A 23,898-nucleotide genomic window follows, 5' to 3' on the forward strand; every position below is an offset into this window, starting at 1 on the left:
TTTAAAATGAACTCTTTTGCACACCATAGTTGGTGGTGAAGGAAGCTAATTAGTCCATGTAAATTCACCTATCCAACAATATCTGGTCGTGCTCTCTTTGCTATTTGTGAAATCTTGCTTTGCGCAAATTGGTTTCCATGTTTTCTCTGTTATGTTTAGTTGGTGGCATTCAGTCATAATCCCACAGATGGTAATTTTGCACCAATGGCTCCTCTGCTAAGCATATATTCCAAATGTTTCAACCTGAGATTCCCCTGGTTTTGAATCAAATTATAATTGCAACAACATTTATCAATGTTGCTTGGTTAAAATCCTAAAACTCCCTTCTGAACAGCACTGTCATTGCATCTACACCACATGGACTGCATTGGTTCAAGAAGGCAGCTGACCATCACCTCCTCTAGGACAATTAGGGACGGTCAATAAAGTGAGTAACAAAAACAGAAATTGCTTAAAGGTCAGCAGATCTGGCAGAATCTGTGAAGAAGAAAAATCAGAGTTAACGTTTTGGGTCTGGTGACCCTTCCTCTGAACTGACAGCACCCGTGAAAATGTTGGTTTATAATGTTTTGGGCGGCACGGTGGCTCAGTGGTTAGCACTGCAGCCTCACAGCTCCAGGGACCCGGGTTTTATTCCAGCCTCGGGCGACTGTCTGTGTGGAGTTTGCACATTCTCCCCGTGTCTGCGTGGGTTTCCTCCCACAGTCCAAAGATGTGCAGGCTGGGTGGATTGGCCATGCTAAATTGCCCATAGTGTTCAGGGGTGTGTGGGTTATAGGTGAAGGGGTCTGGGTGGGATGCTTCAAGGGGTGGTGTGGATGTGTTGGGCCGAATGGCCTGTTTCCACACTATAGGGAATCTAATCTTTAAAAAAAAGCAGAAAATAGGGAGGAGAATAGGGTAGGGAATAAATAATAGGATAAAGGATGGAGCCCAGCGCGAGAGAGAGAGAGAGAGAGAGAGAGAGAGAGAACAGCAGTTTGATAGACAAGAGTTGATCATGATCTGGCCGGGAGGATGAATAGTTGTTAATGGGGACAGTTAATGACTAACAATAGGTGGTGTGTAATGGCAGGCTATGTGACCATCAAGGCCTGGTGTGTCAGGTACTGGGCTAGGAAATGGGAGAGTTTAGGCCGAACAATTATTGAACTCGATATTGAGTCTGGTGGGCTGCAAGGGGTCCCCGAATGGAAAATGAGGTGTTATCCTTCCTCTGTTCTGAGGAAGAACCATCCTTCACAGATGCTGCCAGACCTGCTGGGCTTTTCCAGCAACTTTTTTTTTTGCTGCTGTTGTTCTTCCAGTTTGTGCTGAGCAGGAACAGGGTGGTGTGTTAAAGTGGCAGGCAACAGGTAGATCAGGGTCTTTTTTGCAAGCAGAAAGTGTACGTTCTACGAAACGGTCGTCTAGTCTGCTTCGTTTTCTCCAGTATAGAGGAGATTACATTGTGTGCAGCTAATGCAGTAGACTAGATTCTGGAGAGTGCAGGTGAAGTTTTTTGTTCTTTGTTCCTTCACCTGGAAGGTATCTTTGGGCCCTTGGATAGTCGGGAGGGAGGAAGTAAATGGATGGATGTTGCACCTTTGCTGGTTGCAGGGAAAGGTGCTGTGGGGGAGACATTGGGGGTGAAGGAAGAATAAACTTGGGTGTCCCAGAGGGAATGGTCCCTGCAGAAGGTGGACAAGGAAGGGGAGGGGAAGATAATAAAATGTGAGGCTGGATGAACACAGCAGGCCAAGCAGCATCTCAGGAGCACAAAAGCTGACGTTTCGGGCCTAGACCCTTCATCAGAGAGGGGAGGGGAATATGTCTGGTGGTGGCATCTCGCTGGAGGTGGAGGAAATAGCGCCTGATGATCTTCTGGATATGGATGCTGGTGGGATGGTAGGTAAAGACAAGGGGAACTCTATCGCTGTTGCGGTAGGGAAGAAAAGGGGTGAGGGCGGAAGTGCAGGAGATGGGTCAAACCCGGTTGAGAGCCCTGTCAACAAAGGTGCTGAGGAATCCTTGGTTGACAAAGAAGGTGGACATTTTGTAAGCTCCCTTTTAAGGTTGTTTTCCTCTGAACACCTGCAGCATATCCCAGAATCTAGTTGACAAGGAATCCCCTTAAATGATCCACTCTTCCCTCATTCCTAACACCCCTGCCACAGCCTCATGGCACCACCCCCCGCAACCAGCGAAGATGCAACACCTGTCCATTTACCTCTCCCTCCCCACTATCCAAGGGCCCAAACATACATTCCAGGTGAAGCAACACTTCACCTGCACTTCCCAGAATCTAGTCTGTTGCATTTGCTGCTCAGTGTGGTCTCCTGTACAGTGGGGAAACGAAGTGTAGACTGGATGACTACTTCACAGAACATCTACGTTTAATCGCAGAAAAAGACCCTGATCTACCTGTTGCTTGCCACTTTAACACCCCACCCTGTTCCCTAGCAGCATCTCTGTCTCGGTCTTGCTGCAGGTGTTCCAGCGAAGTTCAGCCTGAGCTGCAAGAGCAACGCCTCATTTACTGCTTTTGGACCCCTGCAGCCCTCCAGACTCAATATCAAATTCAATAATTTTAGGGGCTAAACTCTTCCATTTCCTAGCCCCGTACCCCACACACCAGGCCTTGTTGTCACATAGCCTGCCATTACAGACTGCCTTTTGTTAATCATTAACAGTTCCCCATTAATAACTATTCACCCTCCTGGCCAGATCGTTACCAACTCCTTTGTCTATCCACCTGCTTATCTCCCTCTTCAAGCTCTATCCTCCCATTTACTCCTTACCCCATCCCTCTCCCCATTTTCTGCATATAAACTGACATTTTCACAGCTACCATCATTTCTGAGAAAGGGCCACTGGATCCGAAATGTTAATTCTGATTCTTTTCTTCACAGACTCTGCAGACCTGCTGACCTTTCAGCAACTTCTGCTTTTGTTCCTGATTTATGGCATCCGCAGTTCTTTCAGTTTTTAATCAATAAAGCTAGTGATATCCTTTCACAAATACGGCTAAAGAAAACATTAGAACAGTGACCGCACTTCATTGCCTATGAAGCTGTTTCAAAATGAGGAATTCAACAAAAATGGAAACTCTTTAGACTTGGAGTGATGAAAACAATTAATATCAATTGGATATCAACTGATTAGATGAGGATGGGTATACAGATCAAGATGATTGAATACTGTCATGGGGAAATAACTGCAAGTTGATTCATTTAAGATTGTATTTACTACAGTTCGGTAGAATAAGGGTGGTGAAATCTTGGAGATTATAAAATTCTGACAGAATTAGACAGAATTATAGAGTCATAGTCATACAGCACAGAAATACAGCTTTTGGTTTAACTTGAAGAATGTCCCTGATGGCAGGTTCGGCCAGAAGCAGAGATCACAATCTAATGATATGGGATAAATTGTTAAGCACTGAAATGAGTAAGCTTCTTCTTCACCCAGAGGGCGATGAGCCTGTGAAATTCATAACTACAGAAAGCAGTGTAGGCCAAAACATTGTATGATTTCAAGAAAGAAAAGGATGTAGCATTTGGGGCTTCAGGGATCGAAGGATATGGAGGAAAGCCAGAGCAGTCTATTGAGTTGAATGATCAACCATGATCAAAGTGAATGGCAGAGCAGACTCGAAGGGCTAAATGGCTTTCTCCTGCTCCTATTTTCAATGTTTCTATTCAAGTCAAGGATCAGTGATTAGCTCTTCTCTTCCCATTCCTCTTTTCCCTCTGCTTTACTCCTCTCTTCTCCCCTTAACAGTTTCAACTCCCCTCTCTTCTCTCTACTTTACCTTCCTCTTCCCTTTCCCTCTTGTCCATTTTCTGTCAATTCTCCACCCCCCCCCCCCCCATTTCTATTCCCTTCCTTCTCACAATCCCCTCACCTTTGTTTCTCTCCTTCACTTTCTGTTCCCCCACTCTCATTTATTAGTCTCCTTATTGCTGGGAAATCCAATGTGTTGTCCTGCTGTCTGACCCTGTGGTGATTGGTTTGTCAGTATGTTGTAGGCCTCTCAGTCTGAGAGAGCGAAGGTGTTTTCAATAGTGAAGATGAAGCTGAATGATTGCGACACTGAATCTCAATGGCGACCAACCCATTCTTTGGAAAGGTTATGAGCTGCCATTTAATGAACAAGCACTGTCCTGGTTTTTAATATACTTAGAAATCCCAGTTCTTTTTCCTGAAAATTTGAGAAATTATTCCAGAACAAATTTAAATTGTTGCAAATCCACCTGGAGCTGGAAGAAAAGGCAGCCTGAATGAGCTTAGCTGGACACAGCTTCAACTGAGGCTAATGTCACAGAGATTTGGCCCCTGATATTGATGAACAGTCAGTGAGTTTCCAGAGGTGTTTGGGAGTGAATAAAGAATCTGCAAAGCCAGAATGAGGAGGCCCTGTTGGTTTTAACCTCAGTGTCCTGGCTGGAAAGCAGACAAATTGATAGGTTTCCCTTGGTGTCCCCGAGGGACAATCTTCTTCAACTGGGAGGGAAGTAAAGAGTGCCAGAGATCAAGACTTGGCAGTTAAAAGAAAAGAGGCAAATGTGGGTGTAAAGCAGTGAGAATTGGGGGAGGGTTTGGAGAGATACCTTTGTGGGAGGGAACAAGAGATTGGACTTTCTTGAGAGTAAGAGAAGTTATTGCAGAAGGAAATGAGAGATTATTCTTTGAGAAGAAGGGCAAGGTGAGGAAAAAGGCCACCTACAGAAGTAGGACTGAAGGCTTCATTGTGAGATCAAGGTGGAGAGTACTCTTGTTCTATTTGACCCACAGGGAGTGCTGTAAAAGCTATTTAAGATAGCAGCTCCTGCTTCCTTTTCACTACCAAGTTTATGGATCTCTGGGAAATGATGTGTCCTACATGGCACATCAGCATTGACTCAGGGACTAATTCTTTGTTTACATCTGTCTCCCACCCTTTATGTGTGGAGGGAGTAATTATCAAGGCCATGGCCTTCCCAATGAATGGATGTTGCTGAGAGCTGACCTTTGTGAATAGTTGATGGTATTAAGAATAAGTGTTTCTAAAGCACTGCCCATATAATGGATGCCTTTACAGATAATGCAGGATGCAGTTCCAGTTGCCTTGAGGAATTTTCCAGAATATATCTTCCCTTATGATTTCATTAGTGTTTCTCTCTGAAAAGTGCAGAGAGAAAAGCTTTCCGACAGCTCTCCTATGCAATAGGTTGTAACTAAGAAACGGTCTGTCTGTATCAAAGGCACTAATGGGAGTTGATTTTTGCAGAACAATGTTGCTGACAGATGCTGTCCATAGAGCAGATGTAGATGATGAATGGGCTTTGCAATGCTGCTACTGCCTCTCATTCTCTCTCTTTCTTTGTCTTTAGCTGTTGCTAGGAAATTGCCTCTCCAAAAGGCAGATGTGCCAACTATTGACTCTTGAAAAGTGAGATTATTATCATTTAGAACATGATAATGGTTGAATGGCATATGTCCATGCCACCTGGTGTACTGTCTGAGTTGCATTAAACTACACCTTATCCTAATTAGAATTTAATTGCTTTTCAATTTTTATTCTTTATATTTTTATCCTCGGTGTGCCTCTTCAGTTCTCCTTCAAACATTAAGGTTTATATCTGAGCTCTCATACTTCCTGCAGTTCTAGAGACATTACAATTATATTTTGAGGAGAGTTCAGTCTGTTTTACTTCGAGTAAATGTCGTCCAGAAGAATTCAATTAACTTTTACTCTCATCAACTCGTTCTTAATTTTAGTTTATTGTGACACCTAATTAGAATCTGACAGACTCATTACAGATTAGTGATTAAATTTATTATAAAAACAGAAATAAACTCAACAGGTCTGGCAGAATCTGTGGAGATAGAAATAATTGACGTCTCCAGTATAATATGGCTTCATCAGAATTGATCAAATTTGTTATCCTTGCTTGTATTTCCTATCAAATTTGACATAAAGTGGCAATGAACTTTACGGCATTGAATCTTACAGAACAGAACCAGATCGTTCAGCCCAATAGGTGTCTGCTGGTGTATATATTCCACTCAATCCCTTATCAATCTGATTTTATCTAATCCTTTCAGCATAATCTTTCTTTGATATCTTTCTCAATCAAGTTTGTACAGCTTTCCCCTTAAATGCATCAATGTTTTTTTTGTCTTGGCCAAACACTGTGGCATCAAGTTCAATTTTCTCATGAATCTCTGGGTAAAGAGGCTTCTCCTGAATCCCATCTTGTGAACTTGTTAATGACGGCCTTATTGTCCTAGTTTTGGATGCCCCTACATTCAGAAATATCTTTACTGTGCCTACCCTATCAAACTCATTCAATTTTAAAGACTCTTTTTGGATTTCAGCCTTCTTGACAGTAGAGTTGCAGCCTCTAACCTCTTCCCAATAGTTATAACAGCTTAGCTTTGGTATCATCCTCAAATCTTTCTTTCACTTCCTCATTTTTATAGATTTCTTTTTTAAAATAGAATCTAAGTATGGTTGATCTAAGGTTTCCTGTGGAAATGAACTCGTGCATTGTTATATTTTTGGTCATGTTAAGCTGCTTTCTTACATGATGTGACTTTTTATTCTTGGTTCACATTCCAAGTCTCAGCTTCCATCAGTGTAAAATCCAACATGACCAACTTTTGAGATACCCTCTTTAAATTTACTAAGCTGATAAATATTGATGTTGGTTCTGTGAAGAAGCAATGACCCCAGGAACAACACTGTAGTTAGCGTATTGCCTCACTGCTCAGAAGATTTGTGGAACGCCATTGAGATGGCTGGTGAACAGGAAAAGATCTGTTGTTCAATCCAGCCTGACCTACACTGACGAGATCACAGGATTATTACAATGCAGAAGAAGGCCATCTGACCCATCATTTCTGCATCAGCTATCCAATTTTAAACTTCGTACCATCTTCCCATTTCTCCTAAAACCCTGCACATTCATTCTTTTCAGATTATAGTTCCCTCTTGAAAGATTGAATCTGCCTCAACTCTACTCTCAGATATTGCATTCCAGAACCTCAAAACTTAATGCGTGAAGAGTGCTTTTTTTTCTTTAATATTGCTTTTGCCCATTTTACTGTTACTTTAAATCTGTGTCTTCTTGTCTGTGTTTCTCCAATTCCCTTGGCTTAGTCTAAAGAATATTGAAATTTTATGGCCAGTGTCTCCACATTTTCTACTTGCTTCCCTTGCATCCATTTTCTGGTCATAGTGCCATTTAACTATAATCGGAGCCTGTCCAACTCCTGTCAATTTTAAACCCTTCCGGTATCTAAATTACCTCCTGTACCTCCATGACTTGCCTAGCACCTTCTTTCTTAATAATACAAAATGCAAAATATTAGTTTAATACCTCAGCCACGCCTGCTGCCACACGTAAATCATCTTTCTGGTCTCTAATCTGCCCTACACAGCATTCTACTACCCTTTTACTATTTATATGTCGACAGATGACTTTGAGATTCCCTGTTGTGTTAGCAGCTGTACTCTTTCTATACTGCTTTTATTTCCCTCTTCACCAATTATCTGAACCTTCTACATTCAGCTTGTACTTCAGTTGTATTTGCCATCTGACATCTGTCCTAAGCACACTTTTTCTTCCTTAATTTAATTTCTATCTCTTTTGTTATGTATGGAGTTCTGGATTTGTTTGCTGTACATTTCCTCGCAAAAGAAATGTACCTTAACAGTGCCCGAACCATCTCCTCTTTGGACAAAGCCCACTGTTTAGCTACTGCTTCTCTTGCTAATCTTTAGCCCCAATATATTTGGCTCAGATCTGTCCCATTGAGGTTAGCTTTCTCCCACTTGATTATCTTAACTTTGGATTGATTGATTTTTTTTTTCCTCCCTATTTGCACAGTCAAATCTACTTGGCACACCTCATTCCCAACAAGGTCTCTTTTTCCAATTCCTGGGGTATGGGTGCTGCTGGCTAGGCTAGCAGTTATTGACCATCCCTACTTATTAGTGTCTGTAGTGTTGTTATGGACAAAGTTCCAGGAATTTGACCCAGCTATTTTGAAAGAACGGCAATATGTTTCCAAATCCGGGTAGTCTGTAGGTTGAAGGGGAACTTGCAGGTGTTGGTGTTTTTATGTATCTGCTACCTTTGTCCTTCTAGATAGTAGTGGTCATGAGTTTGGGATGTTTTGCCAAAGAAGCCTTGGTGAATTTCTGCAGTGCAACTTGTGGATTGAGTGAGAAGTGGTTGTGGATATGGTGCCAGACTTTGGGCTATTTTGTCCTAGATGGAGTCAAGCTGCTTGAATGTTGAAGCTGAACCCATCCAGGCAATCCTGACTTCTGCGTTATAGATGGTCCTCAGGCTTTGGGGATTGAGAAGGTAAGTTACTGGCAGCAGTATTCCTCACCTTTGACCAGTTCTTATAGCCACTGTGTTTATCTGGCTAGTCCAGTTCAATTTCTGGTCAATGGTAATCCCCAGGCTGTTAATAATGAGGAAATTTAGCAAGGTTAACATCACTGAATGTCAAAGGGGATTACTTGGGTTCTATTTTGTTGGAGACAGTCATTGCTCTGCTTGTGTAACACAATTGTTATTTGCCACTTGTTAATTAAAATAGTGCTTCCTTTCTTGTTGAACAGGACTTGTGCTACTGTACAAAATTCTCTGGAACAAATCTAGGAACTATTGTCCCTTATTGCCCTTTTACAGTACCATCACACCAATCTATATTTGGGTAATTGAAAGTACCCATTAAAACTGCTCTTTTTTGCAGCTGTCTGCAATTTGCTTGAAAACTTGATCCTCTCTTTCTTCCCCCCACCCCTCACCCACTTGTTGGTGACCAATGGACCACACAGAACAATGTAATTGCACCTTTTTAAGAATCATAGATCTTTATAATACAAAAGGAGGCCTTTCAACCAGTCATTTTAGTACAGGGTGCTGAAAGAGCTACCCAGCTAGTCCTATTCTTCAGGCCTGTCTCTAGCCCTCAAAATTCATCACAAATAAATGGCCAGCTCTCTTTTGAAACTTCTTATGGAATCCACCTGCACCACGCTTCACGGCAGCACATTTCAGATCATAAAATCTCTTGAGTGGAAAAAAAATTCTCATCATCTCCCTCCTAAATGCCTTCCTGATAATCTTGAAATTGACCTCTTGTTATTGACATACCAACCAGAGGAAACAGAATATCTTTTGTACCCTGTTAAAATCACTCATAATTTTGAACAACCCAATAAGATCACCTCTTAATTGTCTCTGCTTCAAGGAGAACAAGTCCAAATTCTCTAATCTTTCCCTGCATCTGGAATCCCTCATTCCTTGTGGGAAATCTCCTTTGAACTCTCTCCAGCACTTTAACATTCTTCTTTAATAAAGTGTCGAGATCTAAATGCAAATAATTTGTAGAAGCATCATTTCCTTGCTTTTATACTCTATGCCTCTATTTATAAACCCAAGGGTCCTATAAGCCTTCTTAACAATGGTTTCACCTTGCCTGGTCACCTTCAGAGAACCATGCACGTGAACCCCAAGGTGCCTGTGCTCCTGTACACTCCTCAAAGTCATACCATTGAGACTGTATTGTCTCTCCATGTTTCTTCTACTAAAATGCATGACCTCATATTTCCCGGCATTGAAATTCATCGACCAGGTGTCTGCACATTTGCCCATATCAGTGTGCCTGTGAAGTCACTCAGCATCATCCTCCAATTCATTTTTCTCCCTAGCTTCGTAGAAATGTGCAAATTTAGATTTTTTTTTCCCTTGACTCCCATCTCCAAATCTTTTCTTTTAATCAGAAAAAGCAAGGGTCCCAACACCAAACCTTGAGGAACACCACATTCAACTTGTCTCCAATCTGAGTACAGCTCATCTATACCTACCCGCCAACTTCTAATCTATGCTGCCAAGGACCCATCAATCCCAAACACTTCTAACTTGCAAACGAACTTGTCGTGTGACACTATATCAAATTCTTTCTGAAAGTCCAAATATACAACATCCATAGCACTACCCTCATCCATTGCCTTTTTGTTTCTTTGGTCCAGCCAAATAGGTTCTGTCCTTGAACCATCTGGGTTCCACTCCTTCTCCACCACTACAATGCTATCCTTAAGCTGGGTTAATTAGCCCAACTGACGTCAATGTCACACTCATAGTGTGGGTTCAGCTCCCTTACTGGTTGAGGTTACCATGAAAACCCTACCTTCTCTACCTCACCCTTTATCAGCTCTCCTTAGCCGACACTGTCCACTGTCCACCTCTTCCCACTTTTCATCTTTTTCCTACTTTCCTGAACAATGTGTATCCAGGAATATTTAATACTCTACATTCTACCCTTTCAGGACTCCCTTCAAGACACAATATCATATTTGAACATTGTAATCTGCGCCTGAAACTTATTCAGAATCTTATTCACATTCCACCTATTCACATACATGCATTTGTAACCCTTCCTTTCTCTGACCCTCTCTAATAGCTTACTTTACTGCAACGTATCTTTTGTGTACCTCGGTATTCCTCTTTACTCTTGGCTCCTGGCTCTATCGCCTGCTGAGTTAGTTTAAACTCTCCACAATATATCCAGCAAAATGTCACACAACGCACTCAATCCTCATGCTTTTCAGATGCATCTATGCAGCCTGTACACATCCCATCTCCTCTATGTTAACTTGCAATGTGCTAAGAAGCTGAAACCTTCCCTTTTGCACCATCTCTCCATCCATGCTTTCATCTGCTTCATCCTCCTGTAGTGAAACTCTGTCAGATGTGGTAATGGGAATAATCTGCGGATTAATACTTTTGAAGTCCTGTTTATTAATTTCCTACTTTAGCTCCTAAAATGTTCTTTGCAAGAACGCCTCCCTTTTTTTCTACCTCTATTATTTGTATCAATGTGTACTGCTGGCTATTCAATCTCCCACTCAGGATGCTCTGAAACTACTTAGTGACATATTGACCCAAGGACCAACAGAATACACCAGCCAGGATTCATGTCTGTGGCCACAAGTTCTTATCTATTCCTTTAACTATCAAATCTCTGACCACCATTGCTGCTCTTCCAGTCTTCCTTATATGTCCCTGTCCAGCTGAGTCACCTGTGATGCTGTGGACCTGGCTCTGGCTGCACTTCCCAAACAATCCATCTGTCTTATCAGTGTGCAGAATTGAGAACTAGATCAACCAAACAAGCTGGGAGCATTTTGTTCTCATGATGCGCACCTCCAAAGGAACTGACATGGCCTGGTAATGAAACCGTATGACGAAGCAAAAAGAAAAGGCAAACATATTTTGAGTCCCAGTGTTGCCTGTTGGGGAGTTAGGAGTCTTAAATAAGATATAGTGACTAATGAATGCAATAGGGAATCCAGGAGAAACTTATTGATTCTCCAGATAATGAGAATATAACTCAAGGAGTTGTTAAAGTGAATAAATTGAATAAAATTAAGAGTGAAGTTAGATAAACACATGAGGAAGAAAGGTGTGCTGAAGCGGGTGGGACAACAAGGGATGATGGAAGGCTGGTGTGGAGAATAGACAATGGGGATAAAGATCAGTTCGACTGAATCATTTTGTTTTCTGTACTGAAAACCTGTGTAATTGTTGCATCTTAAGAGAAATACATCTAATGGCAACAATAAAGAATGGAAAACTACCCTGGTGTGTTGTAAGATGTTGAACTGTACTATAGGAAACACACTTGATCTGGTGGAAGGAGAACTTCCTACCACTTCAACTTATTTACCATCAGCCTCAAACATGGTGGCTATCTTTGTTCTGCTTGATGATCAAAGAAAATTTGGCTCTAGGATCTGTTAACTTTGGATATCAATTGGATATCACACTTGACAGAAGGTGCCTTTCAAAAATAAATGAAAATCAAACTCCCAGCATCCATTTTGGACTCCATGTCCAAGGCACAGTCTGTTACACAAAGAGAGATAGGGCTTGAGGTATTGGGATTATAGATTAATGGGGAAATAGAATGTCCTTTATCAGAGTAGAATATCTTTTATTGACACATCTGTTCCATTGTAGAAGTACAGCAAAAAGCTTTTACAATGTCTGCCTCCTAAGGCAAAAGTACCTAAGTACAAATCTTGGATACATATGAGGAATAAAAAGTGGTCGCATTATTTTATAAAGTCGGAGGTCACACAACACCAGGTCCAACAGGTTTATTTGAAATCACAAGCCTTTGGAGCATAGCCCCTTGGTCAGGTAAAGTGAGAGCAACACACAAACACAGAATTCATAGACAGAGATCAAGGGCAGAGAAATCAAAAGACCATACAAATGGTGTGAGTGGAATGTCAAATAACAAGTCTCTGCAGGCGACCAAGACTGTTAGAAGGTGTGAGTAAAGTGTCAACAGCTGAATAACCTGCAAAGGGATGACCTATAATCCTTTTAAATGAGGCAGAGAGATAATTACAAAATATTAAAAGTAAGTCAGTGCTGGAGACAAACCAAATGATTGGTATAACACGATAGATATAAGAGTTAAACCGCCAGATCCCATCCAACAGCTGTCACTGCTCTGCTCCAAGCCTCCAGTCTGCTCTGTACCGGCACTCAGTACAGTGTTGCCACTCCTTTGATGTTGCTGCGTCAAAGCTCTTGAATCCCCTCCCTAAAAACATTGTGGGTGTCCTCACACTGAAGGTTGAGGTTGGTTAGCCCAGTTCCATGCAGAGGAAGCAGGCTAATGTTTCGAGTCTAGATGACTATTCATCAGAGCTGATATAGTGTGGAGGAGACAGCAATTATGCTATGGTGGGGTAGGGGGTTGGAGTGCTGCAGGAGAAAAGATGTTGATAGCTCAGATTAAGTATCGGAATGTGAGAATGACAGAACAGTAGTGTCTAAATGCCAAACGAGAAAGTGCAGACAGTCCCACTGGAGTTTGGGGAGGTGCAGAAAGAGAAAAAGCTAAAAGGAAGGGATAACACGATAGATATAAGAGTTAAACCGCCAGATCCCATCCAACAGCTGTCACTGCTCTGCTCCAAGCCTCCAGTCTGCTCTGTACCGGCACTCAGTACAGTGTTGCCACTCCTTTCCAACAGCAAGTAATATTTTAAGAGATTTCCTCTCAGAATTATTAATGACTTGAATAGTAAAGCCGAGGTAAATTCTAGGACTGCCTTGCCTATGGTGGTCTTTGCCTGGGAATCACAGCTGGCACACTGCTCCAGGACTCTCAGCCCTCGCTGCTCTGGGACTTGTTGCTTGCACGCAGCTCCAGGACTCGCTGCCGGTGATTAGGCTGCAGACATTCAGTAGAGAACTTTAATATGATGCAGAGTTTTAATGACTTGTACAAAGACTTGGTTTCGGAGTCAGTGATAAGGAATCATCACAAGAATCACAGTGAGCACAGAAATAACGAGAAATTTATTGACAGTGGAAGATTAGTGAGTGTGGAATGCTTTGCTATTGTGATTTTTTTTGAGGCAGAGTCCATTGCATCTTTTAAGGGAAATTTAGAAAAAGAGGAAGAAGGCAGCAAGGGGAAAATGGATTCAGCTCCGGATCACCCAATAAAGAACCGACAAATTTAATACACCAAATGTCCTGCTTTGTTGCAGTAACATTTATGTAGTTCCATGATACTCAAGATTTTCTGCTTATTGCACTGGATGCTTCACTTTTTTAACTTACTCGGAGGGACAAGACCATTGCTGTCTAGGCCAGCATTTGTTGCCCTTGATGAGGTAGTGGTGAGCTGCCTTCTTGAAACATGTACTTTTGTGTAACCTCAGACAGTGTGGGAATGGCCTCATTCTGTGTTGTAAACCAGCCATCCAGTCAACCAGCCAACTCGATATCAAGTTCATCACCTTCAGATTGTGAACCTATTCCTTCCCTTCCTTTTAGCTTTTTCTCTTTCTGCACCTCCCCAAACTCCAGTGGGACTGTCTGCACTTTCTCGTTTGGCATTTAGACACTACTGTTCTGTCATTCTCACATTCCGATACTTAATCTGAGCTATCAACATCTTTTCTCCTGCAGCACTCCAACCCCCTACCCCACCATAGCATAATTGCTGTCTCCTCCACACTATATCAGCTCTGATGAATAGTCATCTAGACTCGAAACATTAGCCTGCTTCCTCTGCATGGAACTGGGCTAACCAACCTCAACCTTCAGTGTGAGGACACCCACAATGTTTTTAGGGAGGGGATTCAAGAGCTTTGACGCAGCAACATCAAAGGAGTGGCAATATATTTCCAGGTCAGGATAGTGAGTGGCTCAGAGGGGAACTTGCAGCTGGTAGTGTTCCAACGTATCTGCTACCCTTATCCTTCTAGCTGCAAGTTGTCTTGGGTTTGGAAGGTGCTGGCTAAGGATCTGTAATGAATTTCTTGTAGATAGTACACACCTCCAATGCTCAGTGAAAAAAGTCCCAGCCCATCAACCTCTTTCTAACTCACACCTTCCATACCTGGAAACATCCTGATAAATCTCTTCTGAACCCTCTCCAACTTACGTGTTGTTGGAGCTGCACTCCTCCAGGTAAGTGGACAGTCTTCCATCACACTCCCGACTTGTGTCTTGTAGATGGTGGACAGGCCTTAGGGAATCAGGAGATGGGTTTTACAGCATCTTTTTGAAGTATTTCATTTCCTACAATGCAACATGGAAAACTTTTATGATTTTGCTGTGATATTCTGATGTGAGAGTAGCTATTCAGCCTGGTTCACATCACTGTCACGTCTTGAATTAAGAATTTAAGCCCATCTCCAGAATATGAATCTGTAATCCAGACTGATGCTGCTGTGTAGGACTGGGAGAATGCTGCACTGTTGGAAGTGCCGTCTTTCAGATGAAATGCTAAACAGAGCCCTGTCTAATAATTCAGATGGATGTTAAAGATCCCACTATAATATTTAAAGAACAGAAACATTTTCTAGTGCTTTAGCCAGCATTACTTCCTGAGGTCAAAAGGGATTGCTTCTCAGTTGCTGATAAATGAGACCTTGCTGTGGGCAATTGGCTGCTTTACAACATAAGACTACACATTAAAATAAATAATTAAGTGTGTCAGGGTGTACAGAGAGTTGCACATTTGAGATTTCTTCTTATGATCACTAATTATTCAAAGTACACTGCCCAGCTCATTATTTGCAAGTTGTTGCTTTCCCTTGGTTGTGATTTAGTTACTGAACACCCCAGATGTACCTTGATCTGTGCAACCAACTATTTTTATGCCAATTAATGAGTGTGGGATTTAAATGCTATTTAATGTGTACTCAATACATAATTTTTGTTGGATAAGGGTTTCAAGGGACGTGGAGCTGAGGGGTAGGTCAGCTGTGACTTAATTGATTAGGGGAGCAGCTCAAAGGGCTGATTAGAATTGTCCCAGATCTAATTAAGTCCTTTGAGCATTAAAGCTTCGAACATAGTGTTTTGTACTGGAAGGTTTCTCACAATTAATACATATTACCTGATAGTAAAGCACTTGAACATTGTTACAAAGAGACACATGTTGTTGAAGCTTTAAGAACTCCACAGATAGGAGAATTCAAATTCATTAAAGTCAGAAATCACAACATCAGATTATAGTCCAACAATTTTGTATGAAAACACTAGCTTTCAGGATCTTGCTCCTCCTTCGGACTCCGAAAGCTTGTGTTTTTAAATGACCCTATTGGATCATAACTTGATGTCATGTGATTTCTGACCATGTCCACCCCAGTCCAACACCAGCACCTCCACATCATGGCTACCAAATTCATTAATACTTCAACTAAATATTTCAAATTGGGCTGGAAAGAACTGCGTGGTGCTTAGGGGAAAACAGGGGTGAAAAGTCAGTGTGCTCGCCCATCACCATTGCAATGAAACAATAACCTTTGAACAACAAAGGCAATAGCCACTAGAGTTAGTTTCATCAAATAACAACTCCCATATCCCTGGTATATTTCTGGTAAATCTCCTTTCTATTGTCTCCAAGGCCCTTATCAAAGTTTGGTGCCCACAACTGAACACTATTCCAACTGGAGGCCTATGTAGTTTGTAAAGATACTGTAATGACTTCCTTGATCTGGTATTCAGTGCCTCTATTTACAAAGCCAACTATCCCACATGCTTTCTTAACTAGTTTAACAACCTGCCACTTTCAAAGACTGTGAACATGCTTCCCTCAGGTCTCTCTGTTCGTGCATTCTCACTGCCACCCACTTTCCATCTCCAAATCTAAGCCACTATATGCCATGATCCAAGTACAAACCTTGGGGAACCTTACTGAATCCTCCTCTCCAGTCAGGAAAAAAAGGCCCATTAGCCACTCTCTTCTGTATAATCCATATCCAACTGCACACTCCACTTATTACTCCCCTTTCAATATCAATGTGCATTTGATTTACAGACAAGTATGTACAGAATGCACAAGGTGTACAAAATGATCAGAGGTATAGATAGAGTGGACAGCCAGAGACCTTTTTTTTTTAAGGGTAGAGGTAGCTATGAGCAGGAGGCATAGTTTTAAAGTGAGTGCAAGTGGATATAGGGAAGTCGTCAGAGGTAGGTTTTTTGCTCAGTGGTAGGGGCGTGGAATACATTGCCGGAGAGGGTAGTGGAGTCAGCCTCATTAGGGGCATTTAAATGGCAATTAGATAGACAGATGAATGATAGTATAAGGTAGGGGTGGAGGTTAGATAGACCTTAGGTTTGGGGTAAAAGATCGGCACAACATCGTGTGCCAAAGGGCTCGTACTACGCTGTACTGTCCTGTGTTACAAAATACTTTATCAAATCCTCTTGGAAAGTCCACATATACATTTTACTGCATCAACTGAATCAACCCTCACTGTTAAATCAAAGAACCCAAGAATGTCAGGTAGACACAATATGCCTTTAACCGTAGATAATAGGAACTGCAGATGCTGGAGAATCCAAGATAACAGTGTGGAGCTGGATGAACCCAGCAGGCCAAGCAACATCTTAGGAGCACAAAAGCTGACGTTTCAGGCCTAGACCCTTGACAGCTTCATTTCCTTTGTTACTCAACAGCAGTAGATATTCGTGTACATGTGAAGGATATTCAATGGTTAATGTTTTGGGTTCAACCTCCACTTCAGAGATTTCAGCTCACAACTGACATCTCCGTGTAGTACCAAAGAAATGCTATGTTGATGGTAATGAAATGTGAGGCTGGATGAACACAGCAGGCCCAGCAGCATCTCAGGAGCACAAAAGCTGACGTTTTGAGCCTAGACCCTTCATCAGCTCTCTGAAGGGTCTAGGCCCGAAACGTCAGCTTTTGTGCTCCTGAGATGCCGCTGGGCCTGCTGTGTTCATCCAGCCTCACTTTTCATTATCTTGGATTCTCTAGCATCTGCAGTTCCCATTATCACATCTATGTTGATGGTGCTGGCTTTCAGATGTGTTATCAAAGCATGACCTATTTGCATTTTCAGCTACATGTAAAGAATCTCATGGCAGTATTTTAAAGTGGAATAGAAATGTTTTCACCAGAGTCCTGGTGAATATTTAACCCTCAACCAATACTTAAAATACAGCAATCTGAAAGCAAAATACTGTGGATGTTGTAAATCTGGCATAAAAACCAAAAATGCCTGAAATACTCAGTAGATGGTAGCCCTCCAACTGCACTTCAGGCGGCAGGGGGTTTATAAAGGACTTTTTAGAATATCCTGAATGCACATTAATGCAAATCTGTTTTCTGCACCTGTATCTAGAAACTTTTCAATTAAAGTGAGCACATGTGGCTGGGTATAACAGTGCCTCCCTTGTTGCAGTTGCCATACAGTGGGACTGGTTTAGAGTGAAAGTTTAAGGGTGTCCTGAAAATTACTGCCCTTGTACTGCTCAAGTGTATCCCAGGAGTTAAGGTGAAAAACTTCAATCACTGTGAAGGAGTTACATGAGCTGCAGAGAATAACTGTGCTGGAACTGGTTGTATAATCTGTCATAAAGTTTTGGCTGCAGTTTTACATTATGTTAATTGCCTGCCCCCTCCCTCCCTCTTGAACTGATTGGACTTCAGCAGAGTGAGAGTGTACACAGTCAGTTAAAAATAGACTGACCTTTGCTTTGCTTACTCCGTCCCCTGTACAAATTGCAGAAGGGACCCCAGGGAAGTTAGCCTATGTACTCCTGCAGGTAGTGGGGTAAAGTCACCAGCGTAAAGGTGGTGAGGAACATCTACCTCCCCCTCCTACTAAGCAATCACTTCATATCCATTCACAACACACAGCCTTTGCACTTGCTGACTGAGCTGTTATTTTAGACCGTGTAGTTTATTTGAAGGAATGCAGAGCTGGAGGGGAGGTGTTTATTGTCTAGTTTCCCTCGCCAGGAACTAATTAGGCCTGGGGCTGAACCACCCACTGCAGCTTGTCTTTTCACATCAAAACAGCTGGAAAGCTATGTTACAAAGGGGTGTAGAGAGACAATTTCTGAAATATTAAATGGCACTCTGAAAGTTTCACAGGTACCCGTGCAATCCAGCTTTGAATGTCAACATTTAATTTTCATCATTCAGGTCTGTCCACTTTGAAGTTGCCACCTATACAATGTGGGGAGATACATGTTTTCAAACCATACAGGATTGCTGTCATGTGTTCACTGCTACGTGTAATCAAAGAGACATACAACACAGAGAGAGACTATTTGGTCTGACCCGTCTATGCAGACTACATATCCTAAGTTAACCCAGTCCCATTTCCCAGCATTTGGTCCATATCTCTCTAAGCCCTTCCTATTGATATGCCCATTCAGATGATTTTTAACTTTGTAATTGTACCAACCTCTACCAATTCCTCCAGCAGTTCAGTCCGTACACACCACACCCTCTGGGTGTAAAAGTTGTCTCTTGGGTTCCTTCTAAATCTTTCCCCTCTTACCTGCAACCTACGCTCTCTAGGGGAAAAGACCTTGGCTATTCACTCTATCCATGCACCTCGTGACTGCCTAACCTCTATAAGGTCACCCTACCAGCCTTTGTTGCTCCAGGGAAAGTAGCCCAACCTCTTCAGCTGCTTTCTACAGCTCAAAACCCTGGAAACATCCTTGTAAATCTTTTTTGAATCCTTTCAAGTTTCACAACATTCTTTCAATAGCAGGGAGACAAGAATTGCATGCAGTACTCCAAAAATGGCCTAACCAACATGACCTCCCATTCCTATACTCCATGCGTTGACCAATAAAAGCAAGTCTGGATTCTGTCCACAGATGCTGCTAGACCTGCAGACTTTCTCCAGCAATTTCTGTTTTTGCTTCAAATCTTCTCATCTACAATTCTTTGTTTTATTTCCGGGCAAAGCTGATTCTCTTCCACTGTCCTGTGATACTTTATGGAACATAAACAAGAATCTCCTCATTGTTCCATTTTAACTGCCATATCGTTAGTTAAATAATTCCAGTTTCATTGCTTCGGTTACAACCAGATCCTGATGAGGTTCCCAAGTTGTTATGCCTCCAGATGGGATAGTTGAAACCATTAAGTTCCTGAATAAGGAAGGGTGAACTGATTCCCCTTCTTTATTCGCACCCCTCAGTTGGTTGCAACAAGATTAACCCATCTGGTTCACTAATGACATTTAGGGAAGAAAACTGCCATCCTTACCTGGTCTGGCCTACATGTGACTCCAAATCCACAGCAACGTGTTTTGACTCTCAACTACCCTCTGGGTAATTAGGGATGGGCAATAAATGCTGCCTGGTCAATGACCCCCTCATCCCATGAATGAATTTTTTTAAAATTGAGAAAGGACCCCTCCCCTTGTGGATATCTTTCTCCCAGACCAAATGAATATAAGGAGACAAGTTAAGTAGGCTTTCTTGAATTAACAAAAAGAGTTTATTAATTATTACAGACAACCCAAAATAGAAACACAACAACTATACACACAGACAAATAATGAGTGAGTCCAAAAAGATTTTAAAAAATTTTAAATGATCCATAGATCAGTCTAGGAATTGTCTGTGAACAGTAAATGTTACAGCTGTTGTAGTGAAGGATGCCAGTAATGTTTCTGTTGGAAGTTAAACAGTGATTTTCATGATCCTTAGTTATGCAGATAGGTTGATATTCTGTAGAGATTGTAGGAACTGCCGGTTCTGGAGTCTGAGATAACAAGGTGTGGAGCTGGAAGAACACAGCAGGCCAGGCAGCATCAGAGGAACAAGAAAGCTGATGTTTCGGATCTGGACCCTTCTTCAGAAATGGAAGTGTCTTTCTGAAGATGGGTCCAGACCCGGAACGTCAGCTTTCCTGCTCCTCTGATGCCGCCTGGCCTGCTGTGTTCCTCCAGCTTTCCACCTTGTTCTCTCTGATATTCTGCAGTACTGATTCCTTTTGGTTGTGATTGAATACCTGTGTTCCGGCTGAAAGAGTCCTTTTGTTGTCCTGTTTCCTTTTGTCAGGCTTGCAGCACTCCGAAGTAAGAAACAATGTTTACCTGCAGTACAAGGATGACAGGATGGTTTTTCAACTGTGACATTCATAAATATGCTAACACTCAAACACAGGTTTGTACACACCAGAATATTCAGTTCCAATAGGTTATTCCAGCAGCGTTGAAACTGGCTTTTGATACACTGTCTTTGTGCTTTTTAAAAAAAAAATCATAGAATCTGAGCATTGCTGGCTGGATCAGTATGTATTGCTATCCCTAGTTGCCCTTGAGAAACTGGTGATGAGCTGCTTCTTGAACCACTGTATTTCATTTGGTGCTACTGTACATGTTATTTATATGGATAAACAGTTGAGTTTCAGGATGTTGATAGGAGGGGATGTGGCAGTGGTAATGTTATTAAATGTCAGGAATGATGGTTAGAATCTCTCTTGTTGGAATTAGTCATTGTGTGGCATTTGTGTAGCGCAAACATTATTTACTACCTGTCAACGCAAACTTGGATTGTCCAGGACTTGTTGCATGTGGACATGGGTTGCTTCAATATCTGAAGAGTCATGAATGGAATTGAGTATTGTTCAATGATCAGTGAACATCTCCACTCTGACCTTGGAGTGGAGGGAAACCCATTGATGAAGCAGCTGAAGATGGACACTATCCTGAGGAATGCCTGCAGAGATATCCTGAACTTGAGATGACAGACCACCAATAACCACAGCTATCTTCTCCCAATTTGCACTGACTCTGATTTTGTTAAGGCTCCTTAATGCAATCTTAATGTCAAAGACAATCACACTCTCCTTTTTTTTGTTACTCTTCTTCAAAGGAAAAAAAACACAAAATCTGCCCACAGTTTAGGACATAATCCAAAAGAGATGGTTTGCTGTTCCGCAGGAGCTTGACAGCCTCTCATTATCTGATCTGTTTAGACTTGCTTCTTCCCCTGTCTTGGAATGCCCTTTGCATCCCCAAGTATGACATTGCATGCATTCTCTTAAGAGAGAACCTTCCTTTATGCATAGCCATTTATGGCTGATTCAGCCCTCTTTTTTCATTTTTTAAAAAAAGCTCTTTGAATTACAAGTTTAAAAATATCTGCATTACTTCAGGGTTCCAGCATTATCACTGTTGTCATAACACTTTCCATGCAGATGAATGAAATAAAATCCTTTCCAATTTATTACTAAGTTTTTTTTAAAAAAATTAAATTTATAAAACAACAAATCCACAAGCACACATACATTTAATCTCTTATCCTCAGTCAATATAATCTTTTCAGTCCTAACCAGGCCTCTGGAAATTCTAGACAGGTTCTGCAATCACATTTGATTTCTTGGCAATGTGGATTATATTCCACTGGTATGGTTGAAGTAATAAACTCTAATGGAATAAGCTGCTGATTTGGGTCTTAAACTTTCCATGTAAGTTAACAAGTCAGCACAGAGGTCAATATAGACTGTAGTCTCTCTGCATCCATTCCAGATCTATGTGTTTGTGTTTGACAGCCAGTTTACAACTTCTCACGTTATACTATCTCTGCTTTTTCCTGTAGTAGGTCTGTCAGCAGTGTGGCTATTGTGCTTAAGTTTGACACAAACCATCAATCAAATTCTCACACTCCTGAGATCCTCATGATTTCCCATACTGCAGAAATGGGAATTCTGCTACTGCTTCCACTTTTTTGCACCCATGAGCAGTACTTGTCCTTGACCAACTACATGTCCCAGAAAGATTGATTTTTTGCAAGATTGGCTGCTAGGTCAGCTGATCCTATTTTCTGGAAGAGGGCTTGCTCCAACTGTTTTTCCCAGGTGTTGCTGTGCCCTAAGGGAATGTCAAGGTAAACAACACAATTAGATGAGCTTGCTATTATCTGGGTCATCAGAATTTAAAAAGAGGCTGGGGTATTTCTAAATCCAAATGGCATGACTCAGTTCTGGCATATTGCATCTGGGTGATAGGAACGGAGGGGCTTCCTTTGTGTGGGCTGTCAAGGTAACCTCCCATACTCCTTAAATAAATCTATTTTGGCAGTGTCATGGCTTTATCTGTGTTCAATACTCTGTTCAATCATCCAGCCAGTTCTTGGGTAAGACTCAATCTGGTCTCCAAATTTAACTATTCGATAGTCAATGTAGAGCCTTGTGTAGCTTGGGCATAAGCACATCCAGGTAGTTCCAGCTGTGATGTGACGTTGGTGCTTCAGCATGTAGTTAATCTCCTTCTGAACCTGGGCCAGCTCTTCAGGACCTAGCCATTAGAAATGTTACCTCCATGTGAAGGGTCTCATCCCATGACAAGCTAGGGTGGTATGACCTGGCTGGTCTCTGCACAAGCCTTGAATGCAGTGAGTGGCCTCATTAAGTCTGTTCACTGTTCTGTGCTTAAGAGGGTGAATAAAGAGCCTAGGTTTTCCAGTATTTCTATATTGGTTAGCTGGGTAGTAGAGATTTCAATGTGGGCCTCACTGTGTCTCCACCCAATTCATGTATATTGTTGTCCTCGCCATTTAGGACACTGGCAATGGGACAGACCATTGCCTGACTGTTCCCTTTTTTGGCGGTGGTGTTGCATTAACATGTTGAGATGATGGAGCCATTGCATTTTTCCCTGATCTGGGGTCTCAATTCCCCAAGTTTCCTAGCATTGATGAAGTCTTATTGCAGGCTGGGTCTAATCCACAACCTGGCGCATGTGACAGGGTCTGCAAAAACCTTACTGTATCTTTGTGAAGCTTTGGCCAGTAAAAATACTAGCTGACGTGGGCTAGGGCTTTGCACATACTGACATGCCCAGCCATTGGAATCTCGTGTGCTACCTGAAATATTTCCCATAAGGCACCTCAGAAACAAGACCACCTGTTGGATAACCATCCATAACTGTGTGGAGGAACAGAGGGATCTTGGAGTCCACATCCATAGATCCCTCAAAGTTGCTACCCAAGTAGATAAGTTTGTGAAGGTGTATGGTGTGTTGGCTTTCATTGGCAGGGGAACTGAGTTCAAGAGCTGTGGGGTTATGTTGCAGCTCTATAAAACCCTGGCCAGACCACACTTAGAATATTGTGTTCAGTTCTGGTCACCTCCTTACAGGAAGGATGTGGAAGCTTCAGAGAAGATGCAGAGGTGATTTACCAGGATGCTGCCTAGACTGGAGGGCAGGTCTTATGAGGAAAAGTTGAGGGAGCTAGGGCTTTTATCGTTGTAGTGAAGAAGAATGAGAGGTGACTTGATAGAGGTTTACAAGATGATGAGAGGTATAGATAGAGTGGATACCCAGAGACTTTTTCCCAGGGTGGAAATGACTATTATGAGGGGCCATAATTTTAAGGTGATTGGAGGAAGGTATAGGGCAGATGTCAGAGGTAGGGTCTTTACACAGAGTGGTGGGCGTGTGGAATGCACTGCCAATGGTGGTAATGGAGTGAGATACATAGGCACATGGATGATAGTGTAATGTGGGGTATGCAAGTTAGTTTGATCTTAATAGGATAATAGTTTGGCACATCATGGGCCAAAGGGCCTGTATTATGCTGTACT

At 42.0% G+C, this 23,898-nt stretch overlaps 2 protein-coding genes across 11 annotated transcripts in view; one reads left to right on the forward strand and one right to left on the reverse strand.

The window, feature by feature from the left end:
* LOC125451349 (dual specificity testis-specific protein kinase 1-like) overlaps positions 1 to 23,898 on the forward strand; it is a 178,462-nt gene that overhangs the window by 123,755 nt on the left and 30,809 nt on the right. The window lies entirely within an intron of this gene.
* The window catches only part of LOC125451350 (beta-1,3-galactosyltransferase 4-like), a 63,727-nt gene continuing 52,930 nt past the window's right edge, over positions 13,102 to 23,898 (reverse strand). For 6 of the 8 annotated variants that reach the window (XR_009445621.1, XM_059644922.1, XM_059644920.1 and 3 more), the window contains one exon: positions 20,234 to 20,404. Coding sequence is in view for 5 of the 8 variants with exons in the window: in XM_059644922.1 (XP_059500905.1) it covers positions 20,401 to 20,404 (4 nt within the window). In the remaining 3 variants the exon portion in view is untranslated. Of the gene's footprint in view, positions 13,240 to 14,463; positions 14,621 to 20,233; positions 20,405 to 23,898 lie in introns of those variants that run through there. The other 2 variants (XR_009445619.1, XR_009445620.1) reach the window with 2 other exon arrangements.

The sequence above is a fragment of the Stegostoma tigrinum genome, chromosome 3 (genome assembly GCF_030684315.1).
Source record: "Stegostoma tigrinum isolate sSteTig4 chromosome 3, sSteTig4.hap1, whole genome shotgun sequence".
NCBI classification, from domain to species: Eukaryota; Metazoa; Chordata; class Chondrichthyes; order Orectolobiformes; family Stegostomatidae; genus Stegostoma; species Stegostoma tigrinum.